The sequence below is a fragment of the Vipera ursinii genome (assembly GCF_947247035.1).
Source record: "Vipera ursinii genome assembly, chromosome: Z".
Lineage (NCBI taxonomy): Eukaryota > Metazoa > Chordata > Lepidosauria > Squamata > Viperidae > Vipera > Vipera ursinii.
This window is the reverse complement of record NC_139517.1, coordinates 104,422,195-104,445,903: the sequence shown is the minus strand read 5'-3', so window position 1 is coordinate 104,445,903 and position 23,709 is coordinate 104,422,195. Positions and strand designations below refer to the sequence as shown.

The window sequence follows — 23,709 nt, the reverse complement described above, 5'->3', positions numbered from 1 at the left end:
CGGCCAAGACTGAGTGGCTCTATGTATTGGCATCTCGTGTTGTCCAAGATTCATCATCTTTGGTTATGGGGGGAGAGGTGTTACCTCCCGTTGATAGGGCACACAACTTGGGTGTCCTCCTGGATGCATGACTCAATTTAGAAGACCATATAGGGGTCGTGGCCAGGGGGGCATTTGCCCAGGTTTGCCTGGTGCGGCAGTTGCACCCTATCTGGACCATGATGCCTTACGTACAGTCACTCATGCACTCGTTACCTCCCATGTAGATTACTGCAACGCTCTCTACATGGGGTTGCCCTTGAAGGCCACCCAGAGGCTTCAGCTGGTGCAGAATGCGGCCGCACGGGTTGTGATGGGAGCATCCCGATAGTCCCATATTACCTGAGCTGCATTGGTTGCCGGTTGCCCTCTGGGTGAGGTTCAAGGTGCTGGTTCTTACTTATAAAGCCCTACATGGCTTAGGTCCGGGATATTTGCAGGACTGTCTGCTGCCAGGAACGACTTCCCATTGCCCTGTGCACTCACACAGAGAGGGTCTCCTCAGGGTGCCGTCAGTCCTACAATGTTGGCTGGTGACCCCCAGGGGGAGGGCCTTCTCTGTTGGGGCACCTGCCCTTTGGAATCAGCTCCCCCGAGAACTTCGGATAGCCCCAGATCTCCGGTCCTTTCATCGCGACCTAAAGACATACCTTTTCCAACTGGCCGACCCGGACTGATGTTGGGGGTTTTAATCATGTTTTTAATTTTTACAGGTTTTAGTGGGGCTTTGTAAAATTTAATCTCTTTTAATATTTGTATTCATTGTTTTTATTGTTTTTTATTGTTGTTAGCTGCCCTGAGTCCTTCGGGAGATAGGATGGCATATAAGTCCCATAATTAAATTAAATTAAATTAAATTTAAGTGAATCACAGAGTCATTAAGTGAATCTAGCTTCCCTCATTAACTTTGCTTGTCACAAGCTGTTTGGAAAGTTCACAAATTGTGGCCACATGATCCCAGGACAGTGTGACCATTGTAAATACATGCTGGTTGACAAGGGCCCAAAGTATGATCATCTATGGGTGCTGCAATGGTCATAAGTGTAAGGATAGGTTATAAGTCACTTTTTTCAGGGCCATTATAACTTTGAACAGTCACTAAATGAATGGTTGTAAGTCAATGACTACCTGTATACAGTAAGGAAGCATACAGCCCAGTGGTGGGATTCAGATATGTGAACAACCGGTTCTCTGTGTGGATGCCACTTCCGGAAGTCTGTTCTGGGCCTGGGCAACAAAAAATTAGCTACCAGTTCTGTTGAAGTGGTGTGAACCAGCTGAATCCCACTACTGATATAGGCCCAGTAGCATATAATAAATGTGCCTTTTGTGTGTTTCAATATCTTGCAATCAATAATTGTCAGGATACATATAACAAAAGACTTTAAATGTGGGAAAATGTATTTTTGCAGTATAGCAGGGGTGTCAAACTCAATTTCATTGAGGGCCGCATCAGCATTGCGGTTGCCCTCAAGGGGCCGGGTGGGCGTGGCCTACTGGGTGGGCGTGGCTAGAGTGCGTATGGCCTACTGGGTGGGCGTGGCCAGCTCTACATCGTTCGCATCAAGGGTGCCTATGGGGGCCCAGGCAGGAGTGGGACAGATCTGGGGGTCTCTGGCAGAAGGAGGGTCTCTGGGCCAGGGCCAAGGCAGCGGGGGCCGTTCCCTCACTGTTTCCAGGATGGCTTCGCGGGCCGCATGAAACCACTTTGCGGGCCGGATCCGGCCCCCGGGCCTTGTGTTTGACATGTCTGCAGTATAGGATTGAGACTTTGTCAAGGCCTCAACCTTGATAAATTATGCTGGAGTTATAACATTCTCAACATCTCTAGATTCTTCTCTACTTTTTCCAAGGCTGTCTCACATTTTCTTGAGAGTATGACTTTTACTAGTTCTAGTCCTTCCCTAGCCCTGGAAGCCATTATGGCATTTCCTTTTGGCTTAGCTGTTGCTCTGTCTGGAGAAATTTCATTTTCCTAATTTGTTAATCATTGCTGAGGAGCATTGTTTTGACTGGATTTATTTAGTTGCTGAAATTCTTGAATTGGGAGATTAGGTACATCTGGAGTTGCACTGAAGTCTACTTTTCAAAATATTCTGTGACTCCCAAGTTGATCAATAGAGATATCATGTAGTCTGGTTAATCACAGTGCATCTATATCACTAATGTTTGTCTTCTACCAGGATATGGGCTTTAGAAAAGCAGTTGTAATATGCATACGTTATTTGAATGTGACTCAAGCTAACATGCTGTTTTTAGGACAGTCTCTTTTATAGATTGGACAGCAAGCTGTGGCTCTTTTCCCAAATCTGAAAAGAATTTGGATTGGCTGAAGGAAGAAGCTGTTTGATTCTCTGCAGTATTGTTTAACATAGGAATGTTAGATTTTGTTTGGTCACATAGTCTTTCTAATTACTTAGCCAACAGTCAGTTGTGTTTGAAATGTGTTTTTAATATTCTGAGCTCAGAATATATGGATATAAAATCTGGAATTCCATTAGTCACTCAGCATTAACTTGTATTTTTCCAGGAGTTTCTTAAGAACTGAAATAATGTTACTGTTTAATAGCAAACAAAAGAGAAAGGAATCAGTTCCTTACTACAAATGGGACAAGACTTAGTCTTAGAGCAGGGGTGTCAAACTCAATTTCATTGAGGGCCGCATCAGCATTGCGGTTGCCCTCAGGGGGCCGGGTGGGTGTGGCCTGGGTGGGTGTGGCCTACTGGGTGGGCGAGGCCAGAGTGTGTATGGCTTACTGGGTGGGCGTGGCCAGCTCTACATCGTTCACATCAAGGGTGCCTATGGGGGCCTGGGCAGGAGTGGGACAGATCTGAGGGTCTCTGGCAGAAGGAGGGTCTCTGGGCCAGTGCCAAGGCAGTGGGGGCCGTTCCCTCACTGTTTCCAGGATGGCATCATGGGCCACATGAAACCACTTTGCGGGCCGGATCCGGCCCCCGGGCCTTGTGTTTGACATGTCTGTCTTAGAGAGTCTGAGTATCATGCAGGCTAATAGGCATCTGGAGACAATGCTGTCTTGTGAGACACCCACCAATACAGTGACCTCAATTCACTTCTAGCATGGGTGAATCCAGCTTTGTGGATAAATGCTCCTCTAATTATCTCCTTGTCTGTCAATGCATGCATTAGAAACTCATGAAGCAGCTCATGTAGCTATTGTCATGACACATTAGAAATGTGTGGGGATTTGGTTGCAATGTTGTTCTTACCTTCTTGACTGTTTGACCACCCTGTAGTCCCCTTCCCCTGCTCACATTCAACAATTTCTCTTCTTTTGCTTAGGACTTTGGAATGATATAAACTGTGGCTATCCGTCTTCTTTCATATGTGAACGACATAACAACTCAGTCCATGTAACTGTTGCCCCCACACCACCTTCCTTTCAAGGAGGATGCGCTGAATCTTGGCTGTTGTTTGAAAACAAGGTATAGTAATTATTTCCTTTTTAAAAAAGAATTGCTCCAAGAAACAAAAGGATAACAAGATGAGAGGAACTTTCTATGGAAGATTTTTTTTACACGATTAAAATAAATGCCTTGATAAGATGGCATCACAGATGAATTTTGTGCATATATACATAAAATAAAGGTGAACGCTCATCAGTCTTACCATATATACTAGACAGTATACATGACCAGATAAACTAATTTTACATTATGGTAAAGCTACATTAACAGAATCTTGCAAATCTGAAAGTACAGTTATTACCTTTACTGATCAAGAACTTAGGTAGAGTCCCTTCTGAGCCTCTTGATCTGCCCATTAACCAGCTATAGCTGTATTGTCTCTGAGCATCTCTTCACAAAGAGAGTCTCCCAAGGCCTTTCCCACATACCATAACAAGGATACTTCACATTAAAAAAATGGCAAAAGCAGTGTAAATATTATCATTCTGCAAGCTCAGTTCATTCCATCCATATGTGCATCATTGCAATGCATATACTGTATAAAAATGGATAGGGTTTGCATTGTTACACAGCTTTTATTGGTTTGGTCCTCTTTGCTCCTCCATCCATAGGTACCAATATCAGTTCCTCCAGTTTCTTTGGTAACTATAAGGAAATATATTGTCCTAGTGGAATCTTTTTGGATTTCCCAATAGAAGGACACATGTCAGTTTCCAAGTACCAATCAGATCCATTTTTTCAAAATCAACCATAATTTTCTAATAGAGCCAATTTGGTATAATGATTAAGATCTGGTCTAGAAACCAGGACACTAGGTTCTAACCCTCCCATTAGGCATTAAAGCTGGTTAAATGACTTTGGGCCAGTCCCTTTTTCCTGGCCCAATCCACCTCACAGCATTGTTGTGGGGAAAATAAGAGGAGAAAGGAATCCTATGAATGTTCTTCAGTTTGAATTACTTATAAACTAAGGTAGGGAAAAAATCTAATCAATCAAGAACTGGATGCTACTACCACTAAATCTAGTGAGCGTACTTAGAAAAGCACTTGTGAGATTGTTTTCTGTTGCAAACATGGTACTCTGGGAGACTCTCCTAGCTGACATCTATGTGGTCTCTGTCTAGATCAGGGGTCAGCAACCTGAAACAGTGAAAGAGCCACTCGGAACCGGTTCCCTCACAAAATGAAAAACTGGGAGCCGCAAAAAATATGTGTGCATGTGCATACATGCAAGCATACACAGAACAGGGTTTGACTGAAGAGTGGAGCCAAGGCGAGATACGCACCTACCCTGCATATTTGAATTGATTGGTTGAACTTTTTTAGTCCCAGTTTTTTTTTTGACTGCACATGGCAGAGGACTGGGAGCCGCAGGAGATGGCTGAAAGAGCCGCATGCGGCTCCGGAGTCGCGGGTTGCAGACCTGTGGTCTAGATAATCTGGCTTTTCCCCCAGGCTGGGATCAAAAAAAGAATGACGAAGAGGGTAGTGTATTTGACTTCTAACTGATGCTTTTTTCCTGGCTGTTTGGTTTTTAAATTGTATATTATTTATTGCTTTTATTGTCTGTGACTATATACATTTCTAAAATAATTAATAATGAAATAAACATTTATTTTTATTTCTCTCTATCCTTGCATTTGGATTTTTTTTTGTAAAAAAGTGCTATAAATTCTTTGGATTTAATCAAGATGACCGAAAAAATTGGAAAAATGCACGGAAAGCTTGTCAGGATTATGAAACTGGAGGAAACCTGGTTACAATACTCAATGAAAGGGTACAAGGTATATAAGCACCATATCAATTAATAAAAGTTTACTTATTTGTGAAATTTTACATCAACTTTGGGGTGATTATGTTTTATTTATTTATTTATTTATTTATTTATTTATTTATTTATTTATTTATTTATTTATTTTATTTTATTAAATTTTTATACCGCCCTTCTCCCGAAGGACTCAGGGAGGTGAACAGGGCATATCTTAAAACTACAAAAATACAAAAATTAAAAAAACCACCTGACCACTTTTATGGAGTCTTACAATACTAGTTTGTACCCAGAATTTTAAATGAAAAGTTATAACACTTTAATTCATATTTTCTCCTTTCTTACTGCTGCTAGTACAACTATTTCTTCCTCCTCCTTAATTTTCTTACTATTACATACAGATAATGGTAAACCTGTGTTTGCCCCCAAGCAAATATAGTTGTAAAAGTCATTTTGCATCTTTAAGATAAAATGGAAAATTGTGATTTCATAGAAATTACAGAAAAAAGTTTCAGATGTTCCCTTTCATACTAAAAGCAAAGGAAGAAAGGAAGGTACCTGCTGTATATATTTATTAGAGATGTGCAAAATGTTTGCTTTGCTTTGCATTTTCCCTGTTGGCTATTCATGCTAAGACAGCCAAAATAGACATGGCTGCTTTAACAATTTGAAAAAAAAATCTTTTATATGCTCTCGAACACTCAAACACATAAATTTCCAAGTATTTACACAGCCATAATATTTACAGATTTTTGCAGTCATATAATGTATAAATCATTTAGAGCTGCTTTTGTGATCAAGGTGCCATACACATTGATAACACACCCACACATATGTTTTATGATTCAGTTGTATTGCTCTAGGATCAAAGTGAGATTAAAATATTTTAATCAGTACATAAATAAATGTGTTGTTCATATACATTATAAAAGCTTGAGCTCACTTTTGTTACTAATGGCAAACTACTGAATGTAAAAGCAGTAAGTATCTCAGTGGAATTATAACATTCATGGTGTGCTTATTCATTTCCCACAAAGCTTGGTACATTTTCCAAATCAAATTTCAAACTTCAGTGACTTTGTTTCAAATACTCATTATGCATTCATTTAAGTCTACTTTTCAATATGTTTTAATTCATTTCAGAATTCTTTATTTAGTGAAATATTTGCTTTGGTTTCATGCTGTACCAAATATTAGGAATATCTACTTTCTCTGATCATTCTTCTCCCACTACTTTTTCTTTTTAGCCTTTCTCACCTTCCATTTAAATAAATTCCAAAGTGACATATGGATAGGACTAAATGACATCAATGAGGATCAAATGTACCTCTGGACAGATGGAACAGGAGTCCGTTACACCAACTGGGACAAAGGTTTCCCACTGAGTTTTGGACAAAGCAGTGTAGGTATTTGACTACATGATGGAATCTGAAAACTTCTCCCAATTTCCTTGCCTTATCTTCTTCCCACTCAACCTCTGTTATATGAGTCTGAAATTAGTGTCACACGATTAGAAGAAAAAAAGCAACATGAGTAGGCAAAATAATTTAATGAACTACTAGTGGTTATTGGTTTGTTTTGTTTTGATTTAGATTTGAAGGCAGATGTTCTCTTACATACACATAGGAGTACAGAAAAAATACTCCTTTACAGTTTCTAAAACTAAATGTGTGTTTTTTCTCAGAATTATGTTGCAGTTGCAGAGGGCAGCTAGGCAATCACAGGAAAAAATATGGCTGCTTTAAGGAGTTGCAGACAGGGGTTATGTTAGCATCCCATGCCGTCTGAAGCACCATTCAGCTTGATTGCACATCTTTATCAGCAGAATAAATCAGCAGAGGCAATATTGAAAATTAAATCTCAAGGTACTTACTTTGAGAATAGGATCTACACAGTAAGCCAGTTTTTCTCAATCTTGGCAACTGTAAGAAGTGTCAGTTTCAATTCCCAGAATCCACTAGCTAGTTTGCTGATCTAACAATCAGCTAGGAGGGACAAGTGCAGGGTATCCTGCAGACTGGACAAAAGAATTAAGGATAGCAACTGGGCAGGTGACTATTCTGATTGTTACCCAGGGAAAAACTGATCTTGACCAATGCTCTCTGCAAGGAAAACAAATAGGCTACTTTTGTGAATTGCCTTGGCGTATAGCAGATCTCGTAATAAGGTAGCATACAGTGTAAGAGCAGCTATTACAAATGATATTTCCTTATTCTATCCCAGATTTGTCGTCTCTTGACAAATACATCCAACTATGTTTCCAGGAACATCCTGTGGAGCTATGCCTAAGTTATGATTGGGAGAGTGGGTGGGTGGGATTTACCATTTGCAGCACACTGTTGACATCTGCGCATGCAACATTCTTGCTTTTCCATACTGCCAGAAACCATGGTGACTCCTTCTGTACAGGAGGTCCCTGATTTACAGCCACAATTGTAACCAGAAATTCCATTGCTAAATAAGGTGATTGTTAAGTGAATCTTGCCCAGTTTTTTTTATTATGGTTATTGAGCAAATCACTGCAGTTGTTAATGAATCCTGTCATCACTAAGTGAATCCGCCTTTCCCCATTGACTTTGCTTGGCAGAAGCCTGTTGGAAAGATTGCAGATGGTGATCACATGACCCAAGGATACTGTAACAGTGTAAATATATGTTGATTACCATGTGTCCCAATCTGGATCACATGATTATGGAGAAATGCTGCAGTGGTTGTGAGGACTGGTCATAAGTCAGTTTTGTCAGGACTGATGTAACTTAAAATGGTCAATAAACAAGTGGTTGTAAATTGAAGACTCCATGTAACCTTCTCTACCAACTTTCTCTGCTTTCCCATGGCTGCTAAATTGGTATGACTGAGAAACTAAGGAGTTTATCCATACCACTTTCAACATTTATTGTTTTCCATTTCATACAGGAAGATTGTATTATAATGAAATCGTTGCCTTACAAAAGTGCAGGCTTATGGAGAAATAGTTATTGCTACTATAACAAAGGGTACATATGCCAAGCTAACACTAGTGAGTATTTTGTCTATTTTTGTCTCCTTGCCTCTGTTTAATTTCTGAAAAGAAAAGCACATTTTGTTTTAAATTTCTCTGACTTTCCCCCCACAATGTTTCAATACAACCACCAGACTATGATGGTCTTTAATCTCAGAGCATAACCATCGTGCAGAATAATAATTAGGTGTTTTATTTATTTGCTAAGACTTACATGCCTCTCCAGATGAAAAATGACTGAGAAGCATAACATTTGATTAATGCAATAATAAAGTCAAAATGCATGATACATTAATATAAAATTTCATCAGTCACTAACTGCCAGTACTTCATTTATTTTGTGAATTACTAGCAAGGATGGAGCAGCCTTCAACCTGACTGTACTGTAAGCTGTTCCAGAGAAGAGATGTGAGCAGGGAGAATGTTCTCCCATGTTGTCCTTAGTGATGAGACCTAAAGCAAATTTGGTCTACCACATCTCACCAGATAGGCAAACTTTTTCTCAGAGCAGATGATCACAAAGATACTTAAGTCCTGGTACATGCAGTGCTTTAAGAGTGACAATTACCATCTTGAATTGCTCTTAGTAACTAGTGCAGCTCTTAAAGTAAAAATATCAGTGGTAACTAAGTTAAGCCCATCACTTAAGCTGCTGCAGTTGGAATTAACTGACTTCTGAGTGATCTTCAAGGACAATCCCATGCATTAGTCCAGCCAAAAAGTATGGGGGTATCATCTTTATTACCTGGTCATGAATTTTTTTTAAAAAACCAGGGATTTTCTATGATCAAAATACCTGAAAGTGTTTCAAGTGGGGCTATTGGTTTTGACCTTGAAATAAAAACACATTTCGCATTTTATGCAGACCTTTCCCAAAACAAACGTCAATTTGCCTCAGATATCATTTCCACTGTATGTCTAAAAAGGGGTTTTCTCATTTTTGCATTTTATGTCTTCATATTTTTGACAAGAGCCTTACAATATTCTTTTTCTTTTGTAGACCCCAAATACTCTTTTCTTCCATCCACCACCCCAGAGCAGCGTTTCCATTATAGAAATAGCAGCTACTTCATCATTGAAGCCAAAATGACATGGGAAGATGCAAGGAAAAGTTGTGACAGGAGAGACTCAAGTCTTGCTAGCATTTTAGATCCCTTTGGCCTCTCATATCTCTGGCTAAAAATACTAAAACAAAAAAGGATTGTGTGGCTTGGCCTCAACAGTAATCTGGTAAATGCAACTTGTATCAGTCCACAAAGTTCCATCAAATTTCTATTTGTTTATTTATTTTGGAGCATACAAGAATATGCTATTAATTTTGAGGGCAGTTGTTCCATTCAGTGGAAATGAAAATGAGAAAACTACTGTAGATGAATGAAATGACTATTTCAGTCAGTCTAATATGACTTTGCCCTCCCAAGACCAGAGTTTGAATTCACACATGCTGATATCTATTTATTCATTTGTTGATTCATTTGATTTGATTTCTATAGCCACCCATCTCAGAAAATGACTCTGAGTGGCTCACAATTCCAAAACATATATTACAATTACAATTGTAAAAAAATATTTTAAAACAACAAAAACAGCAAAAGCCATTAAAGTGTTTAATTCAGGTTCATTCAAACCAAAACATATGGCCTGTTTATAATATATCCAGGAGGCGGGGCTCTTGGCGAATGTAGGCTCAGGAGCATAGCCTGGTCTTTAAAGCTTTGCAGAAGGCTAACAGAGTTAGGGCCATTCTAATCTCTGGATGGAAGATGTTCCACAGAGCAAGGATTTGCTCTGCAGAAAAAGCTCATCTTCCAGTCCCCATCAGCTGACATTCTTTGGCTGGTGGGATCTGCAGCATGTCCATCCTATTTGATCTAACTGGATAGGTAGAAACTCTTGGACAGGAAATAGGCGATCCCTCAGATTCCCTGGTCCCAAGCTATGTAGGGCTTTATAGGTAATTACCAGCACCTTTAATTGCACCCAGAAACATATTGGTATTATGCCAGTATTTTTAATTATTTATTTTTAAACACGCTCTTAGTGGCCAGGTTCAAATAATACGAGTATATAGCATGAGGATTCTCAGAATAGATGAAATAATAGTGAGCAAATGTTATTCTGAAGCAGTTCTTGTTTTTTTCTATCTCTCAAAACTTTTAACCAAGTCAGAGTTTACTTAAAGCTAAATTTATTATGTAAGTCCATGAGCATTTGGCAAATTATTGGGAATTGGAATTCGGAACCAAAGACTTCTCTTGGTTTATGGCAGCAAACATGAAGGCTTAGTGTTGTTGTGAAACCATCCATAAAAACAACCTACATTGCATTTACTCTAATATTTGTATTTCAAATTGGATTGCTGTTGTTACTACAAATAAAGACTAAATTCTGATAGGATTTCTTTCCAGTGAAGCAATAATGTAACATTCCTAGATCAGATCAGATCAGATAATCTTTATTGTCATTTTTTTACTCTGGGCAGAACGACAGACATCAAAAGCCCAATATGTTCAGATTAGTGATACCTCATAAGAAACATGTCTCTCATTCAATGTGGTTTTTTTGTTTGTTTGTTTTTTAGACTGGTGGACAGTACATATGGATTGATAAGTTCCGGATGAAGTATACTAGATGGGCAGCAAATGAACCCAAACAAAAATTAGGCTGTGTTTATATGGACTTGGATGGGACCTGGAAGACAGACTCATGCAGTATAAAGTATTTTCCTCTTTGCAAATATCCCAAGAGTAAGTTAGAGGATAGGTAAAAAAATTTCTTAATGGTTTCATATTCAGACTAAAGCAGTTTTCTCCAGCCTTGGCATCTTGTAGGGATGTTGGAGTGCCACAAATAATTTAGAAACAGTGCCATAGACATCCAGGTTACTTTTTGCAGGGAATACAACTTCATTTAAGCGGTGAAATTTTGCACAGGTCCCATTTAAAAAGTCTTTGGGTATATTGTAGAGTGGACATAGGAAAACATTACTGAACTACATGCCAAGCAGATTTAACCATCACAAATAACATTAATGCTTGCTAAGCATTGTAATTCAGCAATGTAGGGAATTCCAAATTTTACTCTTCTTAATGTAGGGGTATTCATGATTTAGCTTCCAAAAATTTAAAGAAATCACAGACTGGAGAGACTGTTTTATGTAGTGGTCTGGAAACCAGGAGACTGAGAGTTCTAATCCTGATTTAGGCACAAAAGCCAACTGTGTAACTTTGCAGCAGTCACTCTTTCTCTCTCTCTCTCAGCCCAGTTCACCTTACAGAGTTGTAGTTGTGGAGAAAATAGGGGGAGTAAGTAGCATTAGATATGTTTGTCATTTTGGGCTACCTGTAAGGTAATAAAAGGAAGATAAAATTCTAATATGTACAATAAATAAATGCAACCATACAGCTTGGATGATGTTTAGGAGGAGACCTGCCCCTTAAATCGCACCTGGATGGAAGGACCTCTGCCTTTATATACTAGTTAAGTCAGATTGTGAACTATAACAGTGTTTAAGGAGGAAAGAGACTGGCAAATTTAGTCTGCCCTTTAAATAGTTAGATCTCAAAAGACTACATATTGGAACACAATTATTTTTCACATGCTGCATTCTTTCAGTTTTGTGATCTATATTTGAACTCAATGACTGTGTGTCAAAAAAGAGCATATTAGGAATAACTATACACCCACCAGTGCATATATTAGGGAGTGTACATTTATAGAAATGTGAAGGTAGTGACCATAACAACCTAATTTAAGCTCTATCTATATTTCCCTGTGTTGGTGTGTAAAACTAAAAAATAGTTAACAGTAACATAAAAAATATTAAAAAGGACAAAGGTGCTTACTAGAAAACATTGTAGTTTTGATAATGTTCCTCATAATAATCTTTTAACCAAAATAAATTAATTAGAATTAAAAATTATATTGTTTTTTAAAAACAGTGTTGTCACCTACTGTTCCACCCCAAGAACCAGGAAACTGCCCACTTACAGTGGAGAAATCTTGGATTCCATTCCGTGGTCATTGCTATCACTTTGAAGCCTCATCAAAGATGAGTTGGCCAAAGGCATCATTAGCTTGTTTGCAACTAGGTAAGTGTTTCCATTCACTAATTATAATATCTGATTTTATTTTAAAACAAGTAGAAGAAACTAATATTAAAATACTAAGATTTGTAAATATTTTAATAGAAAGGATGTGGATTCCTTAGAATATAGAATAGGATTGGAAGGGACCTTAGAGGCCTTATACTCCAACCCTCTACTTGAGAAGGAGATCTTACAGAATTCTGGACAAATTGCTGTCCAGTCTCTACTTGAAACCTTCCAGTGTTGGAGCATCCACAAACATTCAACTGATTGTTTTCACTGTCAGAAAATTTCTCCTTAGTTCTGGATTGGATCTCTATTTAATGCTCTTCCACCAATTACTTCTTGTCCTGCCCTCAAGTGCTTTGGAGAATAGGTCGATCATGTTAAGTTTACTTAAAGGACAGACTAAAGTACTGCTATCATATCATCCCTAATCTTTCTTTTTGTTAGATAAACAAATCATGTTTCCCTGATAGCAAGACCCTGTCTTACTTTCTTTTGGTCTCTGAAGTAAGCACTAGGGTTTTTTGGGGGGGAGGGATTATTTTTTGCTGGTACTGGCACCAGTAGACCGCGAGTGTGTGTGTGGGAGGCGGGTCCTGTGCATGGGGTGGAGAAGAAACACGGTGGCGAGAGTGTGATGGCAGACCAGTTGCTTTCCTCTGCTTGCCAGCACATGCCAAAGCCACACAGGGTAAGGTTGCCATGGGGAAGGGTGGAGTTGCTTCCGTCCACCTGCCAGACACCTGCCAAAGCCATGCTGGGTAAGGTTGCTATGGGGGGTGGTGGAATTACTTCCCTCTGCCTGCCAGACACCTGTCAAAGTTGCACAGGGTAAGGTTGCCATGCCTGTCCCCACCCAGATGCTCTTGCCTCCCCCAAGGATTTTTTTTTACTAATCTGCCTTTCAGCTGCATTGTTGTTGTTATTGTTAGCTGCAAAGTCGTGTCCGGCCCATCGCAACCCTATGGACAACATTCCTCCAGGCCTTCCTGTCCTCTACCATCTTCTGGAGTCCATTTAAGCTCACGCCTACTGCTTCAGTGACTCCATCCAGCCACCTCATTCTCTGTCGTCCCCTTCTTCTATTGCCATCAATCTTTCCCAGCATTAGGCTCTTCTCCAGTGAGTCCTTCCTTCTCATTAGTTGGCCAAAGTATTTGAGTTTCAGCTTCAGAATCTGGCCTTCTAAAGAGCAGTCAGGGTTGATCTCCTCTAGGACTGACCGGTTTGATCGCCTTGCAGTCCAAGGGACTCGCAGGAGTCTTCTCCATCTGCATATCTTAGGTTGTTGATATTTCTGCCAGCAATCTTAACTCCAACTTTTGATTCATCTAGCCCTGCCTTTCTCATGATGTGCTCTGCATATAAGTTAAATAGGCAGCGTGACAGTATACAGCCTTGCCGGACTCCTTTCCCAATTTTGAATTGCTTGGTTGACCTTTCCCCCCCCCAAAAAAACCCCTTCCTTTGTTTCCCTGTACGTGGTGGCAGCAGATCGTGAAGGAGAAATGACATGGGGCTGGGAGTAAGGTAAGCAAAGAAAGGCAATTCCTGGGGGGGGGAGTGAGGATTTCTTTCCTTACCTGCCCCACTTGTTCCAAGGCCGCTTTCGGGCGAGCCACATTGCGCTCACCAATGGCCTGCCTACCCTCCCTCCCTGAGCCTCCAGCGCTCCACCTGCCACTTTGGTGGCTCTGTAGGAGATGGGGAATTAAAATGGTAAAAAGCGAAAATAGGATATAGACTGAGTAAATGGATATTGAATGTAAATGCAATTAAGATATATTTCAATTAGAAAATATATTTTAAATTGATACTTTTAGAAAAATACAATAAATGTTGACAGGCAATTTTATATTTGTCTACAATAATAAGAACTGTATTTGCTTAGTGTGTAAAAATTACTAGAAGGGAATTAGAATTGAAAAAAGTGAAAATAGGATATAGACTGAATAAATGGATATTGAATGCAAACACAATTAAGATATGCTTTGGATAAAAGATATTGTAAACTGATATTATTGTCACCTTTAGAAAAATATAACAAACGTTGATAGGCAATTGTATATTTATTTACAACAATAAGAATTGTATTTGCTTAGTGTGGAAAAATGTCTATTACCAGAAGAAGAGAGGATGTATTGGAGGGTGTAATACTGGATTAAGTTTGAAGAAGCTTACATGTACCATGGATTTACTAATGGACTCAGTCATCACGTTATTTAATTATGCACTTGATTGTAAAAATAGAAAATTAATAAAATATTTATATATAAAAAGTAGGGCTTACTTTCGGAGAGAAGGCTTATACTGGGGACTTATTTTCGGGGGTGGGTTTACTTTCAGGGAAACATGGTACCTAGCTCCCTGAATTGTTCATTGTATGGTTTAGCCTCCAGACCCCTTATCATCTTTGATGTTCGTTTCTACATTCTTTCTAGGGTCTCAACTTTTTTATATAAATATTATATAAATTTTCTAGTTTTACAATCATAAGTACTTAATAAACAATGTGTTGTCCTGGGTCCATTAGTAATTCAGTGGTACATATTAACTTCTTCAATCTAGGCCCAGTATTACACCATCCAATGCTTCCTTTCTTCTTCCAGTAGTACACATTTTCCCACATTTGGCAAATATAATTCTTATTATTGAATGTCAACATCTTGGTTACATTTTCCTAATATCAATAATGGCAGTTTAAAATATATTTTCTAACCAAATATATCTTAATTGCATTTGCACTTAATATCCATTTGTTCAATTAATATCCTGTTTTTCCAGCTTTTTTAATTTTAATTTCCCATCAGTGTTCAAAATGTCTCTGTCACTTATAATTTCCCATAATGTTATATTTGGATAGCCAAAAGCTTCCCTTATTCAAACCCTTTTAGAATTTTCACATTTCCCTTCTCATACTAAAATATAATATTCTAGTTATAAAAATACTTCTATTTCTAACAATTATCTATTCTCAGCCATGTTCAAACATCTGATTAATAGTATAATATCCCATCTAATGGGTCAAAACCTCTATTTTCTTTCTTCAGTCTTACTCTACCTTTTTTGCTTTGCCGTCTAACTTTCCAAGTCAATGCATTTGAATCATCAAGTAATTCTTGCTCTATATTTGTGTATATTGTTTGGAATAAGAAAGACAATTTGATTAAAGTATTTTTGGAAGGACGCTCAGCCCACTGATATTCATTAAACAGCCTCCCTTCTTCTCCAGTTTCCCACAATTCTCCTAACAGCTCTATCTTCCATTCAGTCAGTAATTCTTACTTATCCTCAAGTGTGTTCTGAGATCTTGACAGATAAGATATCTTTTCCATTTCCAATATTATCGCTACGTCTTCTAACTCTTCGTTTCTCTAACTCTGTCTGTTATTTCCCTTCTTTAGGTCCTCCATCTTTTGATCTGCTTTCTTTGATTTTCCATTTTCTGGGTTGCAGTTCCTTCTTTGTAATCATTTTCTGAGTTTGTAGATTTAGATTAAATAATTGCTCTTTTATCTTTGTTATTTTTAGTCTCATCATGAGCTAAGTCAATTGTCTCTTGTAATGATTTTAACATAGAATTTCTTTCTGAACTTCATCAACATTTTCTTGTTGGTATGTCAAGCTCGGGACTTTGGGGACAGGTGTTAGGGATGGTTTTTTACCATTTGAAGCTAAGTATGGAACATCCTCGGACAAGCGCTGGCTCTTTGGCTTTGAAACGGAGATAAGCACCGGCCCCTATAGTCGGAAACGACTAGCACACATGTGCGGGGGAACCTTTACCTTTACTTTTTATGGAACATCCATTTTGTTTTTGTATGTAGTCTTTATAGTCCAATCTATTTAGGGATTTAAAAAGTTTCAGTCAATTGTCATTTGTACTCCTAATTATCCAGCCAGCCTATCAGTCTCTCTTTAAATTTCCCCTCAGCAAATATAAGTAAAGTTCAAATTTTTCAAATTTTTCTGTCCAATGAAAAACACATCCTTTGGACAAAAAGCAGAGAGGGAAGAGCAAATAAAAATTGTTCATCAATCAAAGGTTTATAGTGCAAAGTATTCCATCATCTCAATCAATAATGCATGTTTCTTCTATAGGGAAATAGCTCCATGACATGCTCTAAAGTCAGTTAGTATTTATATTCATAGTCCAGGCAGGCCAGTTTCAAAATAGTTTATTTTCTCTGCCACACAGATAAGTAGCCCAAGAGGGTTCTCCCCCCACTTTTCCCAGTTGCAGTCTTCAAAAGTGAAAGTTTCTGAAAACAACAAGAGTCTTACCTGAGTCTGGGCTTCCAGCCAAGTTTCCTTTAGGCATAATAAATTGTAGTGCTGTACTTTGCCACTAGATGTCATTGACACCATCTTCCAGCTGTTTGCATACAAACATATATTACAAGCTTTTTAAGTCTCTTTAAAAAAAATCTCAAAAGCACTTTTAGTCTAAAAATTTCAAAGTTATATATGTGTGTTGCTTCCAAATTATTCTTGTAATTTTCTCTATTTTCCCCCAAGCAATTAATTTGCCACTTTTCTTTTCCTAAGGGAATGGGGTGGAAATTCCCCTTCCCTTTCTCATTGGGGAGGATTCTTTGCTTTGGGCGGTTTTCCCCCAGGAAAAAGTTTTAAAATCTTAAAGAGAAGATAAGATCTCATCCAGTTTTATCCATGTTACTCAAAAGTTGCTGGTTAACGTTTATTTTCTTCAGATGTCAGCAGCTTCTAATTGGCCACAAGAATGTAGCCAGTCTGTTCCCCACTAGTTTGGAGGGCTTCCTCAGATCAAACGGAAAGACCGTTGCCCTCCCATGATCAATGAGAGTCCCTTCCTTCTCCATTGCCTCTTTGGGGTGACTTTCAACCCTTTTTAGGGTCTCCAGTGGGGAAAAATCAAATGCAGAGGATGGAGTGCCATCTTCCTGCACCTGTCATGCTGTGACGTCAAACTGGGAGTCCTCAACATATTTTTTTTTGTATTGTGGTGAGCAGAATTTGATCAGTATAAAATAGTACTATCTTTTCATTTGATCTTGAAACTGCCCCTTTATTGGTGCAGCCTAGGACTACTTTGGCTTCTTTGTTACCTGCAGCATACTGCTGGCTCATACTTAAGTGGTAGTCTACAAAGACACAAGATCCCTTTCACAGTTACTACAGTTGAGCCATGTGCCACCTATTCTATATCTGCGCATTTGGTTTTTCTTGCCTATGTGTAGGAACTTTTCTCACTGAATTGCATTTTGTTGGATAGAGCCCAGTGGTACTCACAAATGTACTGCTTGATTATCTTTTCAAGGATTTCCCCAGGTATTGATATCAGGCTGATAGGTCTGTAGTTTCCTACATCCACTCCCTCCCCTTTTTGTATGCTGAAACCACATCAGCTCTTTTCTAATCCTCTGGTAGTTCTCCCATACTCAAGGAGCTTTTTTTAACAAAATATTTGATGATTTTGAGATCATGTTTAACAGCTAGTACAGAACTGTGGGATGTATTCTATCTGATCTTGATGATTTGAACTTTTCTAAACTGGATAGGTGTTGTTTTATCATTTTCTTGTCTATTTCAATTTGTATTACTAATCTATATTTTACGGTACCCCTTTTGATAGGTTGGATTATTTTTTTCTTTTTGCAGGAAGACAAATACAAAGAATGAATGAAACAGTTCTGCTTTCTTCCTGCTAACCATGGCCAACCTGTCTTCTCCCATTAGCTGACTGATCAATTCCTTGACCTTTTCTTTGTTTCTTACATTTGAATTTTTTTTATAATTATTCTTGACATTTGTTGTAAATCTTAACCTTAGCTTTCCTGACCTTATCTTTGCAGATTTGACCTATTTGCTTGTATTCTGTTTTAGTTCTATGTCCCTCTTTCCATTTTTTTATACTTGTCCTTTTTTTTCTCAGTTTGTCAGAGAGTTCTTTGTGTAACTATGCTGGTTTCATCCTGGGTCTCTTGTTTTTCTTTCTTTCTTTGTAATATTGTTTTATATTGGACTTTTATAATCTCATTTTTTAGAATTTCCCAAGCATCTTGACTTGTTTTCTCCTTTAGGATTTCCATCCATGGAATACTTCCTAAACTTTCTCTTAGTTTTTTGAAGTCAGCTCTCAGTTTAGCTAAAGTCCCTGATTACTACTATGGTGTGTTTCCTACATACCTTAGCTAAGTGACTAGCAAAGAATTCCTATATTTATTCCACTTGGTTGTATGATCTGTGATATACACCTATGCAATGTCATTCCCTTTTCATTTTGTACTAACCTATATGTATTCAGGATTGCTTTCACCTTTGGTTTTATGCATTTCTGTAGTGGTGTAGTGATTTCTTGCATACAACACAACTCCATCTTCTCTTATGTTAGATTTATTTCTTTTGAACAATTTATATCTTTCCAGCAGTATATTCCAGTCATGAGTTTCATCCCACCCAGCCCAATCCCACCAATCCCACCAATCCCACCAATCCCTCATGTACTAGGATTTTAAGTATGACCTATTTGTTCCTCATACTTTGAGCATTCGTGTATACTTATCTGGGTCCTTTCTGGCCGACCCTGCATTTGTTTCCTAGTTCTCCTATTTTGTTTCTGAGTTCCCCTTTCTTTGCACCACTCCCTAGTTCACTGTTTTATTAGTTGTGTTGGGATTTATGCTTGTGATTAGACCTAAAGATTGGATCCCCCGCCCTTCCAGTTTTAGTTTAAAGTTCTTCAGATTTGCTGAGTTGATTATTTTCCACACCCATTCTTCCCAGTTCTTGTGACATACAGCCTGTCTTCTTCTAGAAGCTCTCATATATGTAATGTTGATCCTAGTCTAGGAATCTGAAGATCTCTCGATAGCACCATCCTTTAAACCAGTGGTTTATTTCTAGAATCCTCCATTTCCTCACTGGATGTTGACCTTCCATTGGAAGTACAGATGAAAATACCACCTCTGCTCCTAACTCTTTGGTTTTCATGCCAAGCTGCTGATAGTCTCTTGATATTGTTTTCAGGATCTTTGTTATATTACTGATTCTTACGTGAATAACGTAGAACAAATGATTAATATTAAAGAAATGGAGGTTTGTCAAAAGTTGTGAAATGGCTTTCTCTAAGCATATGCCTTTGACCAGTTTGTTATATGGAAGTAAGATTTGGGCATGTGAGGAGAAAAAGAGTAAATTGCATGGAGTTGGAATGGGGTACTGAAGGAATGGAGATCGAATACAAAAGTAAATGACCAATACAATAGAAATACGAAAGAAGAACACTGAGCAGGGTTGATAGGGAATGAGTAAGGCTCTAATCACAAAACTAATACTTTTTACATGAGGTAAAAATGAATGAGTGAAGATGAAGGGGAAGCCCAAAAAATTTGTCAATGGATAAAGGTGATGATTTCCTTAGAAAGAGAAATTTTTTAAAGAAGAGGCAATTTATAAATTGGTGTCCAGAACCAGAGGAAGCAAGGATAGTTTGTAGAATTAGAAAGATATGAAGATATACAATATAGCACTAAGTGTTGCTATAAACTATATTTTATTTTTCCCTTTATTTCCTGCTTTAATTTCATTTGTTTACCACTGTTTACTCTTTTTCTGCATTTTGCACAATGTTTGAAAGAGAATAATATGATGGGTATAGATGTGTGTTCTTTATTTTAAAATTTAAGTGGTTAGCTTGATCAGGGTATCCATATATCAAAAAGGAGGAATCAAAGAAAAAACATGTTTTAATATTTTTTTGATGTTCTTTTAATTAGCTACTTAACTTGCTATGGGTCAAAAAATTAGTCAAATAATATTTTTTCTGATTTTTGCTGATTTTCTTACAGACGCCTCTCTGGTTTCAGTAATGGATACAGCTGAAGCAAACTTTCTAACAGAATTTACAGAAAATCTTGAAAGCAAATCCCAATCATTTTGGATAGGAATGTTCAAAAATCTAAATGGTATATTTTAATTTAAGTTCTAAGCTCAGTGTTGTTTATATTATGAATATTTTATTATGATCACAATTGAATCTTCTGGCAAGTACCAAAGAAGGTTTGATTGCTCCTTACAATTTTCCTTGTATATAAAAAAGAGAAAAACAGAGAAAAATGTAGACGTCATTTTTAATTATAACTCAAACTTTAAATTTAGGAAAAAATAAATAGCACATTTGAGATTTTTCAGTCACAATCTAATGCTTCTCAAGGTAAAATATATTATTAATTTATTTAGCTAACTGGCAGATGAATCTGTGCTAGATTATTCAATCCTGAGTATTTAAAAAAGCATTAATCAATAGATCTCTCTCTCTCTCTCTCTCTCTCTCTCTCTCTCTCTGTGTGTGTGTGTGTGTGTGTGTGTGTGGTTAAGTGTTTCATTGATTATGTTGGGAATTTGAGACTATAGCTCAGTTTCAATACATCACAGGGCATTTTGTCACATGCCCTGCTCTGGAAAAAATGCATCAATTACTAAATGCAAAATGAGTAGATTTACCCATTATGTTAAAATATAAGGACATTTACCTTTGGCTTGGAGGAACAAATTCTATCTGCTCCCTGAAAGCTTTTAGAGTACCCTGAGAGTTTCCCCCCAAAGTAATTAACATAACTTTAATCATATATAAATTAACATTTATAGAGGAGTGATGGGAGGGGGTTATTATTTTTATTGTTTCTTTATTGGGTTTTTATTTTTTGTAAGCTGCCCAGGGTTAGCTGCCCATATAAACTTTCTAAATAAAGAAATAAAACATGACATCACATCAAATTTATTTCTGTTATAGTCACTTGTTTTGTAATGAGCTGAAATTTCATACAAATGAGAAAACACATATTATGTCATCATAACTGAAGGTCCACCACAAGGATGAAAGAGGCAGTTTGCATAGTGATGTTGCCATGGATATTTCATTGTCTGCTGCCCATTGATGCCCCTGTGGACACCCATAGTTCATCTTGGGTTTTTTTGACCCTGGCCCACTAATGTTTTTGCATGTATCTTTGGCATGTTATGCAATATACAAATGAGGACCTTGACTAAAAAATGTTTATTTTTGGCTTAGAGTAATGTATAAATCCAACCTTGTGATTTATGGCTTTGTACATTTATGAATTCAACAATATGGCAAATTTAAATTATATGGTTAAAAATTGGCACATGATTTTGTTCTGTCCAATTATTTAAAACTGAATGAACAAAAAAAATATCATACCATCCTCCTTTTATTAAATTGGTAAAGGAAAAGGATGTTTCCAAATTCTACTGCTATATGTGTATATCTGGTCAGGAAAGAGTTTTCCTGCTTTATATTTAAAACCATATTTGTTTTAAATTGAAATAAATACAAATTTCTAATAACTGCAGGTAACATACATGACTAAAGTTCTTTACTTTTGTTTAAATCTAGAGGTGTTTAAATGGAACCATGCATTTAATCATAAAATAGGCTAAGTAAGTAAGTAAGTAAGTAAGTAAGTAAGTAAGTAAGTAAGTATGGAAGGAAGGAAGGAAGGAAGGAAGGAAGGAAGGAAGGAAGGAAGGAAGGAAGGAAGGAAGGAAGACTTTGCTGGAGCTGATTATCTTGGTGTATTTTCTATCTCAACATTAGGTGATTGGTTATGGATTGACAATTCTGTTGTGGCCTTTGTCAACTGGAACACTGGAGAACCTTCAAGCCAGTATGATGAACATTGTGTAGAAATGTTTGCTTCAAATGGGATTTGGAATAATGTTTATTGTAATTCATATCTGGGATATATTTGCAAAAAACCCAAAAGTAAGTAATACATTTTATATTTTTATTTTATTTTTTATGTTTTTATTTTTCTAGTTTTCTTCAGTTTAGCCTTTTTGTCACAACATAACTGAAAATGAGAGGGAGAAAGGGAGCAAATGGGATATAAGTATATGTCAGCAACTTTAAGATGATCTTCATGTTTATCTTGAACATGAATGAAATCAGTCTAGAAAAGAATTTCCAGTTAATTCACCTAGTTTGACCACAAAATTGTCTTCCTGCATTTAATCTGACCTGCACTGGCAATAATAGATACCCAAAGGAAGAGAAAGAAAGAAAAATCAACACCTCTGAAATTTTGTAAAGGGATGAATCATAAGTCTCCTGAGAGGATTCAAGCAAGGAGATTTATGGAGAGTCCATGATTTTTCACCTTACAGGAAAAAAGTCACATTCTTTCCATTCCTACACAATGTTTTGATTGCGGTAGGAATCCAAATTATAGTTTGCTTGAGTATATTAAATGAAGGGGAACTCTCTTGGTAATTAGGACCATATACTGAACACTCTTGCTCAGTGCTTTTTTTGTAACAGAAAAAGGTGCCGGAACTCACACATGTCATACAACCCACCTTGCCTACCCTACAAGGTTCCATCCAAAAAAAGGTGCCAGAACTCCGTTCTGAGCGTTCTATGAGGAAAAAAGCCCTGCTCTTGCTAATAGGATGTCTTTTCTAATATTCAACCAGAATATGCTTTCCTGTAATTTAATGCCACTGTTTTTTGCCTAGCACCTTGGTGTGATTAAGGTCAGATCTTGGACTTTTTTGTAAAACTGTTTCAGATACTTGAAAACTCTTTTCCTATCTCTCTCCAGCTCTCATTTCTTTTTCTCAAAGCTGAGCATTAGCAGTATCTCCCAGTATTGAAAGAAGAGCCTGACCAGTGCAGAATGCAGTGGGGTTTTTACTTCTTTTGAACTATATTTATATTGGTACAACTTGAAACTGCATGTATCTTTTTGGCTATTATGTTGCTATTTATATGTACAATACTCATTTAATGATCAATGATAATTCCAAAGTCCCTTTATGAGGGAACTGAATTTGTTCTGCGTATCACACTGAAATGTAATGGACTCTGAGCATAACATAATTCACAATATTTCTCTTTTAAAGTTGTTGAAACAGTACCTACTGAGAAGACGAAAGAAAACAAAGGTAAGAATTTATGCACAGTAAATAAATTTTAAAACTCAGATGAGAAATATTTGTTTCTGTCATCTACCTACCTACCTACCTACCTACCTACCTACCTACCACTCTCTCTTCCCTCTCTGTCTCATATCTTTAAAAATAATTAATTGTACATTATTATATTTTCAAATCAGTTTCTCAACTGATAAAATTTAAATATTAAGATGTGGGATTGTTCTTGTTGCTTTTTCAAGATTCCAGCGCCAAAGAAATGAATCTTTCAGTTTCTTTTAACCTGATGTATTTAGAAGTATTAAAACAAAATATGTAGCATTCCTAATTCACATGAGTTTTGATCTAATATAACTGGAATGCACCAGTTAGAATAATGTTCATATTGCTATTTTCTGTAGACAGAACATCATCCAGAAAAATTTTAGGCAAAATTCCAGCAATTCT

The 23,709-nt window shown here is 37.4% G+C and overlaps 1 protein-coding gene across 1 annotated transcript in view; it reads left to right on the top strand.

Moving 5' to 3' along the window:
• Window positions 1-23,709, top strand: part of MRC1 (mannose receptor C-type 1) — a gene marked incomplete at its 5' end in the record, with an annotated part of 73,450 nt that overhangs the window by 47,936 nt on the left and 1,805 nt on the right. Inside the window, 10 exon segments of the mRNA XM_083376833.1 lie at window positions 3,341-3,483; window positions 5,128-5,248; window positions 6,480-6,634; window positions 8,149-8,251; window positions 9,234-9,463; window positions 10,815-10,980; window positions 12,175-12,324; window positions 20,157-20,273; window positions 21,926-22,093; window positions 23,233-23,274. Coding sequence (XP_083232959.1) covers window positions 3,341-3,483; window positions 5,128-5,248; window positions 6,480-6,634; window positions 8,149-8,251; window positions 9,234-9,463; window positions 10,815-10,980; window positions 12,175-12,324; window positions 20,157-20,273; window positions 21,926-22,093; window positions 23,233-23,274 — 1,395 coding nt within the window.